The 19,977-nt window shown below is 36.2% G+C and overlaps 1 protein-coding gene and 1 pseudogene across 15 annotated transcripts in view; one reads left to right on the forward strand and one right to left on the reverse strand.

The window, feature by feature from the left end:
• Window positions 1-19,977, forward strand: part of NEK1 (NIMA related kinase 1) — a 140,886-nt gene that overhangs the window by 77,720 nt on the left and 43,189 nt on the right. For 13 of the 15 annotated variants that reach the window (XM_076010725.1, XM_076010726.1, XM_076010730.1 and 10 more), the window contains 3 exons: window positions 17,156-17,287; window positions 19,487-19,552; window positions 19,636-19,864. In XM_076010725.1, coding sequence (XP_075866840.1) covers window positions 17,156-17,287; window positions 19,487-19,552; window positions 19,636-19,864 — 427 coding nt within the window. The other 2 variants (XM_076010737.1, XM_076010736.1) reach the window with 2 other exon arrangements.
• On the reverse strand, window positions 6,879-7,424 carry LOC142876377 (inhibitor of growth protein 3 pseudogene; annotated as a pseudogene).

A 19,977-nucleotide genomic window follows, 5' to 3' on the forward strand; every position in this document is an offset into this window, starting at 1 on the left:
GGAAGAGGTGGGGTTAACTTGCTGTCTCAGGGGTGGCAAAGGCAAAGGAAAATCCCTGTATTGAAAGGACCTGCGCAGTTCAAACCTGTGTTGTTTAAAGGTCAAGTGTATATATATTGCTTTGTTTAATCCGTACAACTTTACAAAACACATATAGAAAGAATAAAACAGTTATATGAAATCACATTTCCAGTAATAGCAGACCAGGTATTTGAACCTGAGTCTTCCCATTATAGAAGTCTTTATTATTATGCAATTTCCTTTCTTTTTGTAAGTTGTGCCTTTTATTACCATTTTGTTTCTTGTGGGCATTGGCAAGAAACTCTAGGACAATATTAAATAATAATGGGGATATTATTTACTTCCTGTCTTTAATGGAAATGCTTCATTAAAGCATTATGTGTGGTAAAATGTTAATAGTAAGGATATATAGATCTCTAATTTTAACAGGTTTTTTTAAATCAGAAAATGTGTTTTAGAACTTCCCCTTCTCATGGATTAATAGAATTAATATCATTGAAATGTCCGTACTGCCAAAAGTAATTTACAGATTCAATGCAATAGCCATCAAAATACCAATGTCATATTTCACAGATCTAGAGAAAATAATCCTAAGCTTCATTTGAAACCAAAAATAGCTAAATAGTTAAAGCAATCTTAAGCAAAAATAACAAATCTGGAGAAATCACACTACCTGACTTCAATATATATGACATGGCTATAGTAACCAAAGCAGCATGGTATAGGTATAAAAGTAGAGGCATAGACCAGTGGAACAAAATAGAAAACCTAGAAATGAAACCATCTACCACCTGGGCCTGGTGGCTCATACCTGTAATCCTAGATCTCTGGGAGGCTGAGGTAGAAGGATTGCTTGAGGCCAGGAGTTTGAGACCAGCCTGAGCAAGAGCAAGAGCACATCTCTACAAAACATAGAAAATTCAGCTGGGTGTGCCTGCTTGTAGTCCCAGCTACTTGGGAGGCTAAGGCAGGAGAATTGCCTGAGGCCAGGAGTTTGACACCCCTACACTCTAGCCTGGAAAACAAAGTCATGACTCTGTCTCAGAAAACTAAATCAATCTACCTGCAATCAACTGATCTTTGGCAAAGCAGACAACAACACAACATACACTGGGGAAAGGAAGTCCTATTCAATAGATAATAATGGGAATATTGGATAGCCACATGTAGAAGAACGAAACAGGACCCCTGTCTCTCACCATATACAAAAATTAATTTAATATGGGTAAAAGGCTTAAATCTAAGCCAAGAAACCATAAAAATTCTAGCAGAAAACATAGGAAAAACTCTTCTAGACATTGGCCTAGGCAAAGAAATTATGACTGAGACCTCAAAGGCAAATACAGCAACAACAAAAATAAATAAATGGGACTTCATTAAATGTAAAAGCTTCTGCACAGCAAAGGAAATAATCAACAGAGTGAATAGATATTCTAAGAATAGGAAAATATATTTACAAACTATATATCTAGCAAAGGACTAATATCCAGAATCTATAAAGAACTCAAAAGCAGCAAGAAAAAAACAACCCCATCAAAAAGTGAGCAAAAGACATGAACAAATGTTTTTCAAAAGAAGATAGACAAATGGCAAGAAACATATGAAAAAAATACTAAACATCACTAATCATGAGGGAAATGCAAAGTAAAACCACAATGAGATAGATACTACCTTACCCTTGTTAGAATGGCCATTATTAAAAAGCCAAAAAACAATAGATGTTGGCATGGATGCAGAGAGTAAGGAGTGCTTATACACTGTTGATGGGACTGCAAATTAGTACAACCTCTATGGAAAACAATATGGAGATTCTTAAAAGAAATAAATGTAGACTTACCATTTGATCCAGCAATCCCACTACCGGGTATCTACCCAAAGGAAAAGAAGTTATTTTATAAAAAATAAACCCACACTTAAAAGTTTATCGCAGTACAATTCACAATTGCAAAGATGTGGAATCAACCTAAGTGCCCATCAGTTCATGAGTGGATTAATAAAATGTGGAGTGTATGTACACATACATACTATGGAGTACTACTCAGCTATGGAAAGGAATGAAATAATGTCTTTTGCAGTAACTTGGATGGAACTGGAGATTATTATCCTAAGTGAAGTACCTCAGGAATGGAAAAGAAATACCACATGTACTCTAATAATTTGAAACTAATCAATGCGTACACATGGGCACAAAGAGATGCAACGGACATTGGAAACCAAAAATGGGGGGATCTAGGAGGGACAAGGGGTAAAACTTACCTGTTGGGTACAGTGAACACTATTCAGGTGATGAGCACACTAAAAGCCTTGACTTGAGCCTGTACTAGGTATCCATGTAACAAAAACATTTGTAGCCCCTTAATATTTTGAAATTAAAAAAAACATAAATAACTTCTTTATTAAAATAATAATAATAAAAGAAGAATAAAAGAAAATATATACATCACCCAAACGTGTTGGACTTTGGTTTTCAAATCCCTTTTAAACTTAACCTGATCTGGAAAATAGTTTTGAGCCTATTTTTGGTGGCATACTTACACAGCAGTTGGGAACAACCTGGTTTTGTTCTACTGGGGTTATATCATCAGCACTGGAAACAGGAACACCTAACCCATGCTGATTTGCGCAGTGATCAGAGACTGTATCAGGATGAATCGGTGTGAAATTCCCTTTGTGTTCTTTTTCATTCAGTTTCCTCCTCATAAATCTACTGCTATCGTTCCTGTGTTCAGCTATAGTATTGCAGTTGCAAGCTTTAAGGGCCATTGCCCCCTCATCGTCTTTAGGTTAATCTTTAATATTCTATTCCAGCATTCCACATGGTTCATGAAAGTGGTTGGAATAGTAATATATCCATTAAATATGATGAGCTTTATGCTTAATTCAGATCAGCCTTATCTTTAAAATGTGGTCCATTAAGCAGAATGACATGGGGGGCATCAAAGTATATGATAGTAGCAGTCTGCATGGCGTTGATTACGTGATGTCCTGTAGTCTTGGAGACTGGGTCAGCTACTTCTTATCCACTCCCGTCAGTGTGCAAGCACAGGCTCTGTCTTGGCAGAACTATACAGTTCACTTGCCTCTTTGTGCTATTTTTATTCGTCTGAGGTAGGGTCGCTGGGCTGTGTCTTTGTTTGTGTTTTCGTGATTGGCACGTGGGATACTTAGTACATTTATCAAAGGGAGTTGTTTCCTTTTCTCCAGTGAGGTGGGTTCTAATCACTTGATTGACTCAGAATGTTATGCTTCCAGCAGCCAGTTAATGTATCTCAGAGAACTCAAAGCATGAGTTTTTTCATTATGTTTCTTTCCTGAAATCTGCTCTTGGTGGACTGAAATGTGGCCCCAAAATACATTAAAATGTGGTTTTAGATACATCTTGTTATAATGGTTTTCTAAAGAGCAGTTTCACAAACAGGCTTCCTTTTTATAGTTGTTTCCCATTGCCCTGCTCACTTGCCAATATCATAACCACTTTCCCAGAGCTGGTAGAAACATGTCCTTGTTCATGCAGTAGCCATGTATGTTATCTGTTGGGTTTACTGTCTCATGTATTTATCTTCTCGTTGACATCCCTGGATTACATTTCTGCCTCTGTAAGTAGAGATCTGTAAGTTTACCTTTTCATCTTCTTATAGTATAAAGCCCAGTCTACATATTTCTTAATGTCAATTCAGGCAACATATCTTTGAAGTCTGTTTCTTGGTTAGGTCTATACTTTGAATATAATGAGTTCCCTCTTTATTATGTATTTCATTTTTATTTCTGTCTTTGTCTCATTCTTCAGACCTCCCATACAGGCCTGTGAGGTTTCCTCTAGAATGTTCAGACTCCCCCTTTCTGGCTACTTCAGAATGTTCCTATCCTTAGTCTTGCCATCCAGTCAGTCTTATTCACTTAAACAGACACGCTATGAGCTCAATTTGGAACCATGCTCCCTGCATCAGATGTGGGACTGGACATTAGTGTAATCCCACAGATCTCTGCAAGATGTTTAACATCAAAGGATTAACAAACATCATAAAAAAATCAGCATCCCGCTTATACTTAGGTCCCCTATTTCAAAGTTACTCCTCTAATGATCTTCCTAGCATTAAACTAATTTCCCCTGAGCAGTAGGAAGAGAAGTTTCACAGGTGGTGGTAGTCATCGTGGTGGTGGCAAAGGAGAGGAGGGAGGGGAAGTAGCTCTGGAAGCACTCTTAGAGTTTATATTTCAGCAAGCACACAAGCATTTTACAAAGTATGTCAAGCAGTGATTCAGCTAAGAGCGAATGTTCTACAGTCTTCATTATATCATATATTTTTTTTTACTGTGCAGCTATACACCTGCATGGTGGCATGGTTCTGTTTCCTTACATGACCACTGGAGTCAGCCTCTCCACTACCAGAAGGTTGCATTAGGCCTTATTAGGCCCATCTAACACTCTTGCAAGGACATTTACATAATTATTATACAGTTCAAGAAAATCCTCTTAAAAGTCTTTGTTCTCTAAGCCATGTAAAACCACTGTAAAAATTTTTTCTCTGTATATATATATTTCTCCCCTTTAATGATAGGTCTATCTCAGATATGACAGATTTTACAGCTGCAGTCATGCATCATTTTAACTATGGAGACACATTCTGATAAATGCATCGTTAGGCAGCTTTGCCCTTACACGAACATCATAGTATGCTTCAGCAGACCCACTACACACCTAAGCTATATGTTGTAGTGTATTGCTCTGAGGCTACAAACCTGCACAGTGTGCTGTAGTGCTGAGCACTGTAGGCAGCTGTTACACAATGGTAAGTATTTGTGTATCTAAACATAGAAAAGGTACAGTATAAATAATGATATTATAATCTTCTGAGACCACCATTGTATATGCTGTCATTGACCAAGATGTCATTATGTGACACATGACTGTATTATTTGATGGATAATCCTAGTTTCTAGTATGGTGCAACTTTGTATATCCTGAAGGAATATATTCCTTCGGAAATATTTTTATGGTGGCAGCATTATACTGTGGTTGCAAGCCTGGCTTTTGAGGTCCAGCAGGCAGTCAACCCATTTTTCAACTTAGGTAATTATTTTAATGCATGCAATAAATGCAAGACCCTGATAGGCTATATATAGATAGTAAAATGTTTAATATAGTAAAGCAAATTAACTATGTGATCATATCACAGTTACCTTTTTTTGACAATAACAGCTACAATCTACTTAACAAAAATCCCTAAGGCAATACTATAGTCATTATGTTGAACATTAGATCTTGAGACTTGCTTACCCTACATATCTATTACTTAGTGTTTTTTGACCTACATCTCCCCATTTTTTCACCCTCCCATGTCCACCTCTAGTAACCAATGTTTTATCCTTTATCTCTGTATATTTTACCTTTTTTTTTTTTTTTAGATTCCACATACATTCATAGACCATAGAGATCATTCAGTAGAGATTGAACATCCCTAAATCTGAAAATCTGAAATCCAAAATGCTCCAACGAGTATTTCTTTTGAGCACCATAGTGGTGCTCAAAAAGTTTCAGATTTTGGAGATTTGGATTTCAAACTTTCAGATTAGGGATGTTGCAGCTATATATCCTTGCCTATTCTCTTTCAGTTACTATTTATATGGATATCTTCTTCTTTCCTTTTGCTTTCAGCCTATGTGTGTCCTTATAGCCTAAATAAGGCCTCTCGTAGGCAGCATGAAGTTGGATTTTCTTGTTTTATCCATTCAGCCATTCTACGTCTTTTGATTGGAGAGCTCAGTATTTATTCAAGATTGTTATTGATAGGTAAGCACTTGACTCTTGCCATTTTGTTAATTGTTTTCTAGTTGTTTTGTAGGTCCTTTCTTCCTCTCTCGTTGTGTCCCTTTGTAATTTGGTGATTTTCTGTAGTGCTAAGCTTTCTTGTTTGTGTATCTGCTGTAGTTTTTTCCTTTGTGGTTATCATGAGGCTTGAAGAAAACATCTTATAGTTATAATAGACTATTTTAAGTGATAACAACTTAACTTGGGTCCTATACAGTATTCTAGACTTTTACCCTCCTTCCCACAATTATATTTTTGCCTCAATTTACATCTTTTTATATTGTGTATAACAAGCTATAGTTATCTTGTATATTTTGACTTTTTATCTTCATCCTAGATATTTGAAAGGTTTACACACCACCATTACAGTGATGGAGTGTTCTGAATTTGAGTTTGTATTTACCTCTATCGCTGAGTTTTTTACTTTAATATGATTTCATGATAGTTGTTATTGTACTTCTATTTCTTTTTTTTACACATATTTAAAAAGCATATATTTATGTTGTTTTGCTTTAAATACACAAATTATCTTTAGTAAAGGTATAAAAAGTAATAAAATGACAACAAAAAAACAAAGATAGAACCAAAGACCTATATGAATTAAAAAGCATGTAGTTTCTAAATAAAGACTGATACATAGTCATTAAACAGGAGTAAGAATGTTATTAAACAAATTTGTCTTAGATTCAAACATAAATGCCTTTTTCTACGTTTACAGACATAACTCAAGACTAACACAATTAAAAACTTCTTATTTGTTTATTACACAGTAAATCAAGCTACAGCCTACTATACCTTTCTTTAGGCCGTGTCTTTTACAAAATGTTTTCTAGAATAAAGAGCCTACGTTATTATAGTCATTAAGATATTTTCACTATATAAAGACAACTAAACATTTTCAATGGCTTTACATGACAAATGTTTTCTAGTTTGGTATGAGTATTTATAATTTATACCATATGAGGCATATACATTTTATCTTGTGTCCTGCTCAACCAATGACATTTTATTTATATGTACTTGTTCAGTAATAAAGCCATACCCAGGAAAGACTGCACAAATAAGAAATGAACTCTATATACTAAAGTTAACCAAAAGTGAGCATTTGTTTTCTGCTTTAACTTCCTTTAAGGCAAAAACAGAATATTTCCTAAAGTACGCATTTTAGAAGATGCTTCACATAAAAAAACAAAAAGAGCACCATAATTACATCTATTAGAGAAATATTGCATATTGTATCTGTCTTCTTGGTGATTTCAATCTTTTAAAGGTGTTGCAAGTCATATATCTGGTTTGCCAACTGCACCTTCTCATCTGCATCTTCCAAGGCTTTATAGTAGTCTTTTTTGATGGATGCCATTTGTTCTTCTCTCCACTCAGGTTTATTTTTCTTTGCATTCATAAAGAATTCACTGACTCTTTGTTCCAGCTGATCCATTGCATTTTGCACCTGCAGATCCATCTCGCGCATCTCGGTGAAGCGGTCCCGCAGGTCCATTGGAAGCTGCTCAGTCATTTCCAGATAGTCCTCTAGGTACAACATCGCGGCCCTTAGAGCTGGGGGAACGAGGGTCCAGGGGTTTATTTGTGTCACTCCCTGTCGCCGGAGTTTTGTCCCCGCACTTCTATTTCTGATTGAAGAACTCTCTTAAGCATTTTTTGTAAAGCAGGTCTAGTGGTGATGAATTCCCTTAATTCCCTCAGCTCTTGCTTGTCTGGGAAAAACTCTATTCTTCATTTCTAAAGGACAGTTTTGCTGTTTATGACATTCTTATCTGGTAGACTTTTTTCTTTTAGTGCTTTGAATATATCATCTCATTCTCTCCTGGCCTGCAAGGTTTCTCCTGAGCAATCCACTAATAGTCTACTGGAGATTCCCTTGTATGATGATGCTTGATGCTTTTGTCTTGCTGCTTTTAAAATTCTTTTGAAATTTTGATTATAATGTGCCTTGGTGAAGACCTCTGTGTTGAACCTGTTTGGTACTTTTGAGTTTCATGGATCTGGATGTCCATGTCTCTCCTAAGACTTGGGAAACTTTCAGCAAATATTTCATTAAATAAGACATCTGTGCCTTTCTCTGTCTCTTTCTGGAATTCATGATGGGAATATTTGTTCATTTAATGGTATGTCATAAATCCTGTAGACTGTCTTGACTTCTTTTATTGTTTATTTTTCCTCTGACTGGGCTATTTCAAGAGACATGTCTTCAAGTCTACAGATTCTTTCATCTCCTTGATCTAATCTGTTGAAGCTCTCAGTATTGAAATTTTATTCATTCAATTTTTCAGCTCCAGGATTTCTTTTTGGTTCTTTATTATGATATTTATCTGTTGAATTTCTCATTTATATCATGATTGTTTTCCTAATGTCATTGACTTGTCTGTCTGTATCCTATTGTATCTGAGTTTCTTTAAATTCATTTATTTTGAATTCTATTTCATGCAGTTTGTAAATTTCCATTTCTTTGGGGTCAGTTAATAAGAATTATTGTGTTTCTTTGACGTTGTCATGTTTTGTTGCTTTTTCTTGTTTCTTATATCTCTTCATTGATAAACTGTGTATCTGGTAGAACAGTCACCTCTTCCAAATTTATATAGTTGTTTTATTAGGGAAATATTTCACCTGCAGATGGTCCTTTGGGTGTCAGTTGGGCAGGGTGCATTGCGTCTAATTCCAGGTGGGCATATTAGTGTAGTCTCCATGCAGCTTCTTCAGCTGTAATCAATATCAGCAGTGACTACAGGTACCTCAGTGGACTAGGCTATAGGAGTTCATAGCAGCAGTGGTGGCAGCATAAGTTGTTAGAGTTCTTGGTGGCAAGGGCTTTGGGGGGTCTTCTTGTTTATTCCATAGTAGGTAGACTAAGTTGGGGAAATCCTTCTTGGTATTGGGTCTGACACAGCTCACAAGCAGCCACAGTGCCATTGTGTTCCAGAGCACAGATGCTCAGGTCCTGGGCTCAGTGTTTCTCTGAATTACTATGGCACTGGTGATTTGGGCACAAGTTCACTCTCTGAGGCATGGGTAGATGCAGCTCTCTCACAAAGCTGGGGACTGTGACTCTAAAGCATTCCCTGGTAAGTCAGGCTCAGGGAGTATGGATGTAGCTAAGACTCTGATCCTGGGGGTCACTGCACAGCACTGGCATACGCCCAGAGAGCAAGGGATATTCTAGAGGCTTGGGCCTCAGCGGGTAAGGAACAGCTGCAATTCATGTCCCAGAGCCAATAGGGCACAGTGGCAACTTGGACACCAGGAGAAGAGGTACCTTGTAGCAGTGACTCTGGAGTGCTGGGACACAGCAGTGGGCCAGGTTCTGGGTGCAGCAGCAGCAAGGACCCATGAATGGTAGGACACAGCTGTGGCTTGGGCTTTAGTGGGTGGGGAATAACACAGCAGTGACTCTACTCAGAGAGGTGGGGCACCTCAGCAGCTCATATTCCAGAAGGCTAGTTCATATCCAAGAAGATGGGTACTGCATCTGTTTAGTCCAGAGTTCAGGGTGGCACAACTCAGCCAAGGCTTCATTTCCCTAGGGGTGAGGCAGCACAGTCAGCTAGGGCACGTAGGGGCACAGCTGCCCAACTTGGCTGGGCTCCTGGTCCCTGGGGAGCAGTGGGGCACAGCTGCTTTTCTAGGCTTAGGCTCTGAGCAGCCAGGGGGCAGGGCACAGAAGCACCTAGGATAGGGGAGATGGAGTGCCTTTGAGGCAGCTTCTTCCCAGGGATAGGAAGCTGCAGCAGCTCAGCTGGGGAACAGTGTACTGCCATGTGTGAGCATGGTGTGATTATGGCAGAGCCTCAGGGATGGAGGGGTGCAGTGGCTACCGGCCTCTGGAGCAGGATACCCTCTAGCAATGGCTTCGGTTTCAAGATGGCACAGCACAGTAGGGGCTTGAGCCATGGGGCTAGTGTACAATGAGGGCTCCTCCTCTGGAGTAGTCCAGCCATGTGAACTCCAGACAGCTTCTTAAGCTGGGCCAGGGCCTTTGAAGACTGCAGAATTCTCCAGTAGCAAAGACTGTAGGTGTCCAAGGTGGATGGGGACCTCCTGCTTATCTTTTCCACTCAGGGAAAAGTCTCTCTTGGTTTGGAGTGGATCCTGACTGTGGGGACGGAGTGGCAGAGGCAAGGTGTTTCTTTCCCTTCAGTATGGGGCCATCCCGAGTTTCTGCTTCACAGAGCTTCTGCCACTCTCTTGCAGTACTCTGGCATTCTCATTTAGTCACTCTGGCCAAAATGCAGTTAGTTGTTAATTCATTGTTTTGGTCCTTTTATGTAGAGAAGGGTGGGGGTATCAAGTGTTAAGCACCTCTAATCAGCCTCTTTGTTAACATCACCCCTCTCCTTTCCTTTCCTTTCCCTCTTCTCTATTTTTCTTTCTCCCTCCTTTCCCTCCTCCCTACAGAGTTAGTTTCTATTGCTTTCCACCAAAGAACCTTAATTGATTTACCATTTAAAATGCTCAGCATGGTACCCATACCCAGTGAATAGTAACACAAATAAATAAATTCATTGGGATTTCTGTGGCTGGGTAAGTATTTTGGAGCTACGCATAGAGAAATGTTCCATAAACATTTGTGTGTTGAATGTATCCTGGTAGAGTGAGAAGAAAAAATGAGGCTAGGAATTAGAAAACCCGATTTTCAGTCTCAGCCTTTCCAATTAATTGGCCTGTTTGAGGACTTGCTTAATGTTTATGGGCCTTTGTTTCCTTATCTCCTAGATAAAGGGCTTGATCTCTAATGTTGATCTATCTAAACTGTCTAGAAAAATAGTATTCATAATGTAAGTACTTAAATCCAGCTTAATCCACAGAAAATGGGTTAAAGTTATTTTACCAAGTATGTATTTCAGGAGAAAGTCTAATAGAGCATAATCTAGATGTTGTATGGGGAGCCTCACATGTCTGTGTTTACTTTTTGACCATTGCTATAACTCGGGAGTGGTAACATGGTATTTGCAGTTGGAGTTAGCATTATTAAGCCACCTAAAATATTAACTAGAAGTTTGCTTGTAGGTATGTTGGTGCATTTTCTTCAATAAGACCACATATCTTTCATTGGATTCTCAAAAGTATTTTGGATCTAACAAAGGGTAAAGATCACCACCTTATTCAGATTCTTTGGCGGTGTATACCTAATTTTATAAAATATTCTCTTTGACATATTTAATGATAAAATTATTCTAAATAAGATTTAAATATGGAGAATAATGTGTGACGATAGATCTTTCTCTTTTATTTCCCCACCAAATAATATAGTATTGCCTTCCTCAGCCAGCATGTGAGTGAACCGAGTAAGGAAGATTCAGTTTTTTAAAAGGGCAGCAATTTACTTCTGTAGCAAAACGCACAAAAAAAAAAAATAATAAAAAAAATAAAAGGGCAGCAATGTATTTAAAAATTAAAATTCAGTGAAAAATGGAATTAGGGAAATTTTGTCTTGATTAGGTCAGAGATAATATTTTGGATGTAAGTTCATTTTTTTGTTGCATTGAACTCTTTCATATCTATTTCATTTCTATCTTTTTCTACCAATTCCTCAATCCTTCCACACAAGCCTGAGAGGCTTCCCCCATGGTAGATAACTTACCCCTTCTGGCTACCTCGAATTGTTGTTCTTCTTCTTAGACAATACTTTTCTTATAGAAGCATTATGGCAATAATAGTTCTGAGAATTATTCAGATAAAAATACTTTTATATTAGTGGTTCTTTAAAGACTTGAGAAGTTAAATATGAATCTGATAAAATTTGGTAATGATGTATCTTGAGGGTATATAAAACTGTATGTGAAATTACTCTATATTCAAGATATGAAAACAGGCCATTTAATAATACTTTCCTGATATACATTAAATCATTCCTAATAAGTAAGATGAAATAGTATTTGCATTGATCTGTGCCTCAATGTAGGTAAACTGATGGTTTCATGTGTTTATAAACCTGACCTCATTATTTCATGAAATTTTGAATTTGTCATTTGATGACACTGGTGGTTAATTTTTCAGAACATTATAAAATTGACACATAAAATAGAAACAATTTTAGTGATACTTAAAAATCTTTTGAGGAGATACAATCAATGTGGAATTTATGGACCTTGTGAGAAGATGGCTAAGAAAAAAGAATCTTCCAAAGTATTTCTTTTAAACCTGAGTTATGAAATTTTCAGGTGGATGTTTTATTTTTGTTATAAATTTTTATGTTTAAAACTGTGATTGAATTTTGAAAAACTGTTTAGAATGAAATATATGTTTTAGACTTAGATGTGTGATTAATTTTGTAATAAACTTGGGTCATATTTTTGTTTTGAAGTTTTATGTTTTTTGTCTTATGTGAAACTCTGTATCATTTTTCTAGTTTAGTTAATTTTGTGTCTTGTCATATTTGATCAACTTCCTGAATTAAAAGTTCAGTCGAATGTTTTCTCTTTTGACAATTAAAAGTACATTATCTTCTATCTCAAGATGTGGTTAACATTAAACAGCCTTGGGTTCTGTTTATAAATAATACATTCATGATGTATCTGTTTACACAGAAGGCCCAAGTCCTACTGTATTAATAAATCTGTGATGTATATGACCTTGGCTTATAATGATCTTGCCACGTCACGGTTGTTACCCTGAGCTACCTTTAGATTATTAGTAACTAAGTTTTGTTATTAAGTGATTGTAAGAATTAGTAGAATGATCGGTTTGTCTTTGTTCATTGGTTTATCTTTCATGTCTGAATTTTGTCTCTTCATTAGTTTAGATTCTTCTGATCTGTTTAGTTGACCTAGGGGAGAGATCTGTGTACACTTGATGATAGATCATAAGCATTTACTGAGGACTGCTGAAGATTATTATAAAGGTGCCAATAAATTTGTCTTACACATTGGATCAGACACCTTGGATAAAATAGGCTATATGATAGTCCTTATACATATATAGATATATATAGATATACAGATATATATAGATGGCAGCCTGGCAGCTTTAGTAAAATACAATGTAAATTTTTAATGGTAATGGGTGAAATATTTTCTTCATTTAAAAATATCTTTTATCCAGTTTGAACAACACAGTAAAACCTTGTTTCTAAAAAAATGAAAACAAAAATTAACTGAGGCCGGGCGCGGTGGCTCACGCCTGTAATCCTAGCACTCTGGGAGGCCGAGGCGGGCGGATTGCTCGAGGTCAGGAGTTCGAAACCACCCTGAGCAAGAGCGAGACCCCATCTCTACTATAAATAGAAACAAATTAATTGGCCAACTAATATATATACAAAAAATTAGCCTGGCATGGTGGCGCGTGCCTGTAGTCCCAGCTACTCGGGAGGCTGAGGCAGGAGGATCGCTTGAGCCCAGGAGTTTGAGGTTGCTGTGAGCTAGGCTGACGCCATGGCACTCACTCTAGCCTGGGCAACAAAGCGAGACTCTGTCTCTAAAAAAAAAAAAAAAAAAATTAACTGGATGTGGTGGCATGCATCTGTAGTTCCAGATACTCAGGAGGCTGAGGCGAGAAGATTGCTTCAGCCTAGAAGTTTGTGGATGCAGTTCCTCCAGGCTGGGCGACAGAGTGAGACCCCTATCTGTAAAAATAAACAAACAAACAATATCTTCTGTTGATTAAAAGAAAAGATTTGCTTCTGTAGGTACAAAGAGAAATAGTATGAAGACAGTTCAATAGGAACCTTTCTTATCGTAATCACATCCTAGCATAATCATATCTTGTGCTGAATTTGATTGTCTTTGGTCTCATTCTCTGTTTAGCTCATAATCTCTTATCAATAAATTTTTGTTTCTGTTACTTTGGGTTTCTCTTAAGATTTAAGTTAATATAGAAATATCTCTATTCAATATACTTTGCAGCTTATTTAAGAGTATAAGGTCAAGATAAAGGATTTTTCAATGCACTTATGTGAGATTTGCTATTCTTTAACTAAAGACAAAATCTGCTAAGTGTTCCCTATAGGTTTTTAAAATTTTTTTCTTAGGCCATATGTCTACAATTTCAGAAAGTTGTGCCAGTGCCTTGTTTAGATTGTATAAGAATTATGTATGCATGTAGATAAGAAAGACTTTTTTTAAGAATATGGATAAATGAAGTATAATTAGAGCAGTGGGTGTATGGGTGATTTTTTTTTCTCTTTTTTAAAGAGTTTCCTTAATGTTCCTATTATAGGTATCTACCCAATAATTTTAGAAATGACTTTTCAGATAATCTTTGTAAGCATAAATGAACATTCTATTATAGGTTAAGAAGGGAAATTGGTACTCTTCTTACTTTGGGGAAATTGGTTAAATCCATATTATATCTCCTGTTTAATTATATAGTTAAATTACTTTTTTGATTTGTTTTAAATCTTAGTTTCCTTTGAATTTATAATGTAAAGTATTTGACTTTCAGGTTTCTGTTTCTTGTTGACTTCTGTGTCCTAAAACCTCCTTATTCAGTCCCTAAATTTTAAATTATGATCATGTACAAATGGGTGGTTTTTGTTTTAGGTACATTCTAAAGATCAAAAACTTGCAAGTTAATTCATTTTGTCAGGGACTAAAACCAGACTTTTGATGTTTAAGCCAAATAACCTCATTTAATAGAAACTAAATAGTAATTGCTACCATTTATTAGGTACACAGCTGTATATTTTATGTAAATTATCTCACATAATCCCTACAGCAAGGAAGACAATGAGTATAGGATTTCTATTTTAGAGAAAAAAATGTGAAGTTCAGAGAGTATGAAAGACAATGAAAAAAATTACTAGTAAGTGAGTGTTTGGGGATTTGTGTGTAGAACTGTCTGTCCTACTTCTGCTGTATACTGTGATCTCCTTGAACAATGAATGGCTGTCCAAACACTGGCTGCTCTCAAAGTCTGTTCTTACCAGCCCCGGTCTGGGCTACACACAATTCACTCGCTCTCTGGGTTTAGTTTGTTTCCTCCTTCCCTGGACCATTTAGCACACATCTCTTTACTTTTATTTCTCTGTACACACTGATTGATTTATGTGTTCCCCTTTCTCTTCTAGTTTATAATCCTTTGAGAGAAAATTGTGAATATCCATTATCTAGAACTGTGCGTGGCACTTAATAGGTATTTGATACATACTTTAATTCATGATTAATTTTTATCAAATATTATTAATTTGTTTTCTCACAAAAATCATGTTGGATTTATGTATTGAAATAGAAGAAATTTCTTTAAGTGAATTAGTATAATACATTTGATGAATATGATATGTGTCAGAAGTAATTACTAATTTAAATGAAAATGGCAGAATTAATACATTCAAAGTAATTTGTTTCTTTTGAAATAATCATCTAGGGAAATAACATACTTGTTTTAAAAATGCTACTGTTGTTCAAAACAACTTTGGAACTTGTTTTTATTTCCTCAGAATTCATGAAACCTTTGAATATATACTGTACGTTAATAAAAAAAATCATAAAAGAGTTTCAAATATTAACCTTCAAGGTGAGGATTCTTGGTTGTGTGAGCTCTAGATATTTTAAAAAGTTATAGTCACATCTTAAACATCAGATTTCTTTTTTGGTAATGCCGGACTATGGGGTGAAAGCAATGTTCCATCTCTTTTCAAATGAAGTAGATGCAGGCACACCCCACTGTACTGCACTTCACAGTGCAGTTGTACACACTGAAGGTTCGTAGCAGGCAACTCTTCTGACTCTATTTCCCAATAGCTGTGCTCATTTCATGTCTCTCTGTCACATTTTGGTAGTTTTCACAATATTTCGACCTTTCTCATTATTATTATTATATATGTGATAGTGATCTGTGATCAGTGTTCTTTGTTGTTACTATTTTGATGGTTTTGAGTGCCAAGGACTGCATTCATGTAAGATGGCGAACTTAATAAATGTGTGCATTCTGGCTGCTCCACTGGCAATTCCTGTCTCTCCATCTCCTTGAGCCTCTCTATTCTCTGAGAAAAAACAATAGGAAATTAGGCTGCTTAATGACCTTACAATGGCCTCTAAGTGTTCAAGAGAAAGGAAGAGTCTCACATCTTCCTTTAAATCTAAAGCTGGAAATAATTCAGCTTAGTGAGGAAGGCATGTTGAAATTGTAAAATGAAATGTAGACGCCTAAATATTAGAACTGTATCACTACTTTATTGTTAGAAGATGCTCAATTTTTATTGTGTCTGAAATGGATACTCCCCAGAAAGTCTTGTTTACTGGTTTGAGGAAGAGTAGAAGTAGGGAGTAGGCCAGGCTCACGCCTGTAATCCTAGCACTCTGGGAGGCCGAGGCAGGAGGAATGCTCAAGGTCAGGAGTTCGAAACCAGCCTGAACAAGAGCGAGACCCCATCTCTACTAAAAATAGAAAGAAATTAATCGGACAACTATATATATATATATAAAATGAGCCAGGCATGGTGGCGCATGCCAGTAGTCCCAGCTACTCGGGAGGCTGAGGCAGGAGGATTGCTTGAGCCCGGGAATATGAGGTTGCTGTGAGCTAGACTGATGCCACGGCACTCTAGCCCAGGCAACAGAGTGAGACCCTGTCTCAAAAAAAAAAAAAAAAAGAAGTAGGGAGTAGATTTCCTGCCATGTTGTTATTATCGTACCTATAGATGCCATTTTCATATTTTTATTAAAAGCTCAGAATCTTAATTTGTTTGAAGTCTAAATGGTAAGATATAAACAAACACATATTAATGTAATATTTTAGTGAAGTCAGTCTTATTTACCCATTACTATTTCCATTCTCATTCATGTTGACATTTTTATTTATTTATTTATTTATTTTTTATTTCAGCATATTATGGGGGTACAAATGTTAAGGTTACATATATTACCCATGCCCACCCTCCCGACACCGGATAAATGTTATTCCTATATGTATGTTGACATTTTTATAATGAGAGTTTTTATGTTGGGTGATTGATACTCCAACTTTAAGAAGATTATACCTAAACTTGAAGAAATTATAGAAGCATGTCTTTTAGAAGAGTAAGAATAATAAGTATGTTTTCTTCCTACCAAATGTTATAATGGATTTAAATTAAAATGAGAAGACTAATATTGAATCTTTTAAAGACATTTTGGTTTTCAGGATTATTTTATGAAACATGGATAATGCAGTGGAAGCAAGTTTTTTAGGATGACATGATGTGATTATGTTTAGGTCAGAGGGTTTTTTCTCTATTCACTGCTCTATCCCCATCACCTAGGGTAATGCCTTGCTCATAAATAATTAAGGAATGAAAAAACTGCTTGTGTATAGAGTGGATAAACAGTGACTTGTAACTACCATTTTATTTCTTCATGCATATATAAAATCCCCAATGTATTCATTTTTTTATAGTTGGTGGCTAAAGGAGTAAAGAGTTCTGATGTTTCTTCACATTTGGGGCAGCATGAACCAGGTGGCTCTCCATCAAAGCAGCAGACGAGATCTGTTATTTCTGTGACTTCAGCTTTGAAGGAAGTGGGTGTGGTAAGTTCCTAATATTTAGAACTCTTCAAAGGAAAATATTATTTGAAAAGAAATTAAATTTAATGAGTTACATTAATTTCTAATGTTTCCTTAGGTTTTTCTAGGGAAAAAATTACTTTTTAACAGTTTTTTGTTTACTCTGCATATTGGAGCATCTTTGCTCATAGGTTTTATATCTAGGACCACCTGGTAGATGAAAATATGTTAAAATGATTGTCCGTTTTTACTGTAAAGGAATATTGATCTATATTAATATATAGAGAGAAATGTACTGAAAATAACACAACAAACATTTTTATACATAACCCTTATAATTAACAAATGTTGACTTATTTTTTTTTTTTTGAGACAGTGTCTCGCTTTGTTGCCCAGGCTAGAGTGAGTGCCGTGGTGTCAGCCTAGCTCACAGCAACCTCAGACTCCTGGGCTCAAGCAATCCTGCTGCCTCAGCCTCCCAAGCAGCTGGGATTACAGGCATACGCCACCATGCCCGGCTAATTTTTTGTATATATATATTTCAGTTGGTCAATTAATTTCTTTCTGTTTTTAGTAGAGACAGGGTCTCGCTCAGGCTGGTTTTGAACTCCTAACCTCGAGCAATCCGCCCGCCTCAGCCTCCCAGAGTGCTAGGATTACAGGTGTGAGCCACTATGCCCGGCCACAAATGTTGACTTTTTAAAAAATAATGTCTCTTTGGTCCTTGAAGTAACTAACTCTAGGAATTAAGCCCAACACGTTTACATTTATTTGAGATTTTGTGACATAGCAATTGTTAGAGGACTCAGTATAATTAACAGTTAATTCATCAATTAGTTCTTTTACTTTCTACTTCCAAATCTCTATCATGCCATACAGACAGTAAAACAAATGTGGGCAAATACAAAGTATAAATTTAGAAGTGTATTTCAAATGTGTGTGCAGTGTGAAGACCACTGTGGAGTTAAGAGAAGGGGCTCATGTATGGAGTTTCTGCCTAGAACTCAATAGACGGAAGGGAAAATGTCTCCTGAATAGATGACACGTTAACCTCACTCTCTCCTGTCCTGGTAATCAATGTCTGTGCTGTGTGTTTGTTGAGTTTCATTAAGCTTTTGCAGACAAAATTGGTACACTAATTTTTTTTTACAGCCTTTGTGTTTGTCTTGAAAATAAGACTGAGTAGGAAAACAGAAGTTTCTTGATCACTCTCAAGAACTTCATATAAGAAACTACTGTTTTTCAAGTAGGTTTATTCTCTTTTTCTTTCTGATAACACCTTTGCACGTGCTACGTTGTCACTTCAACTTTAGATGCCACTGTGTGGTTCCCTTCCTGGCACCCAGGCTCACATCTCAAGTAGCTGTCCATCTCTCTGGTTGTAGCGACTGCTAATTCCTGACTGCTTTCCTGGGTAAAATGTTCTTTGTCTCATTTACACATATTACTTTACAACTGACCACTGAACTCTTGTTTTATTTTTTTCAAATATTAAAAGATTTGGAGTAGTTATGTAACTAAATGGTTTTTCTTTTTGTGTTATATTGGTAAATATCGCTTAAAACTTTGAAAATTGCTTTTACTTACTCTGAAGCTTCTAGGTACCTTTACTTTCATAGTTTTAATAACTACTAATTCCTTGTTTTCATATATTTTAAAATTCCAGGTGATCTAGATTGCTTTGATAATACTAATCAAGGCAAGATTTATATTATTTGTAGTACAGATGACTCAGAGCTCATTACTCTCTTTGTTTAAGGAGGAAAGTCAGTTCTCAATTATGTTTACGAGTATGGCTTAGCAAGAATATATATACATGAAACATAAAGATAGTTTCAAAATAACACAGCCTATCTAGAATTACTTTATCAAAACTTTCCCTAGTTCTGAGAGAGTATATGAATTTTCCTTTTATTTCTGCCATTGATTTAAAATTACAAAAACATCAAAGAATGCCAAAGAATAGGATATAGTCAAATATGTGAGGAATATAATCCAAAAATATGACAAATAATTGAGAATTGGCCCCTCTATATATTGTCTATTAATCGATAGTATTTAAATGTTTGTCATTGCTTATAATGAAGGAAGCTGTGTTAACATTTTACAGGCATAAAAAATTCACAAGGACCAATTTAATGAAAAGCAAAAAGTTAACAGATTTTTTAAGGTAGACTTTTAAAATAACATTATTTCTTACTCTATAACTATCTGTATTTAAAGGACAGTAGTTTAACTGATACCCAGGAAACCTCAGAAGACACACAAAAGACCAATAATGCTATTTCAGTAAGTATAATTTTCAAAGTTTCTCTGTCAATCATTTTACTTAATCATGTACGTATTAAGATATAACTTTATAACTGTTTTAGAGTAAGCGAGAAATACTACGTAGATTAAATGAAAATCTTAAAGCTCAAGAAGATGAAAAAGGAAAGCAGTGTCACTCTGATACTTGTGAGAAAATTGTTCATGAAGGTGCCAAAATGCATGAAAAAGGAAATTCAGTTTCATCGGATCGTAAGAAGTGGGAGGCAGGAGGTCAGCTTGTGGTTCCTGTGGATGAGTTGACACTGGATGCATCGTTCTCTGCAACTGACAGTACGTACAGAAATGTTACTATCCTGTTTATGTCCTGCACACATGTAAACTTTGTAGACTGGCCGCTCGGAGAGGATTGAGAGAGGCTGCAAGAATTCTGTATATTTTCCTTT

This window comes from Microcebus murinus, chromosome 15, assembly GCF_040939455.1.
Source record: "Microcebus murinus isolate Inina chromosome 15, M.murinus_Inina_mat1.0, whole genome shotgun sequence".
Classification (NCBI taxonomy): Eukaryota; Metazoa; Chordata; class Mammalia; order Primates; family Cheirogaleidae; genus Microcebus; species Microcebus murinus.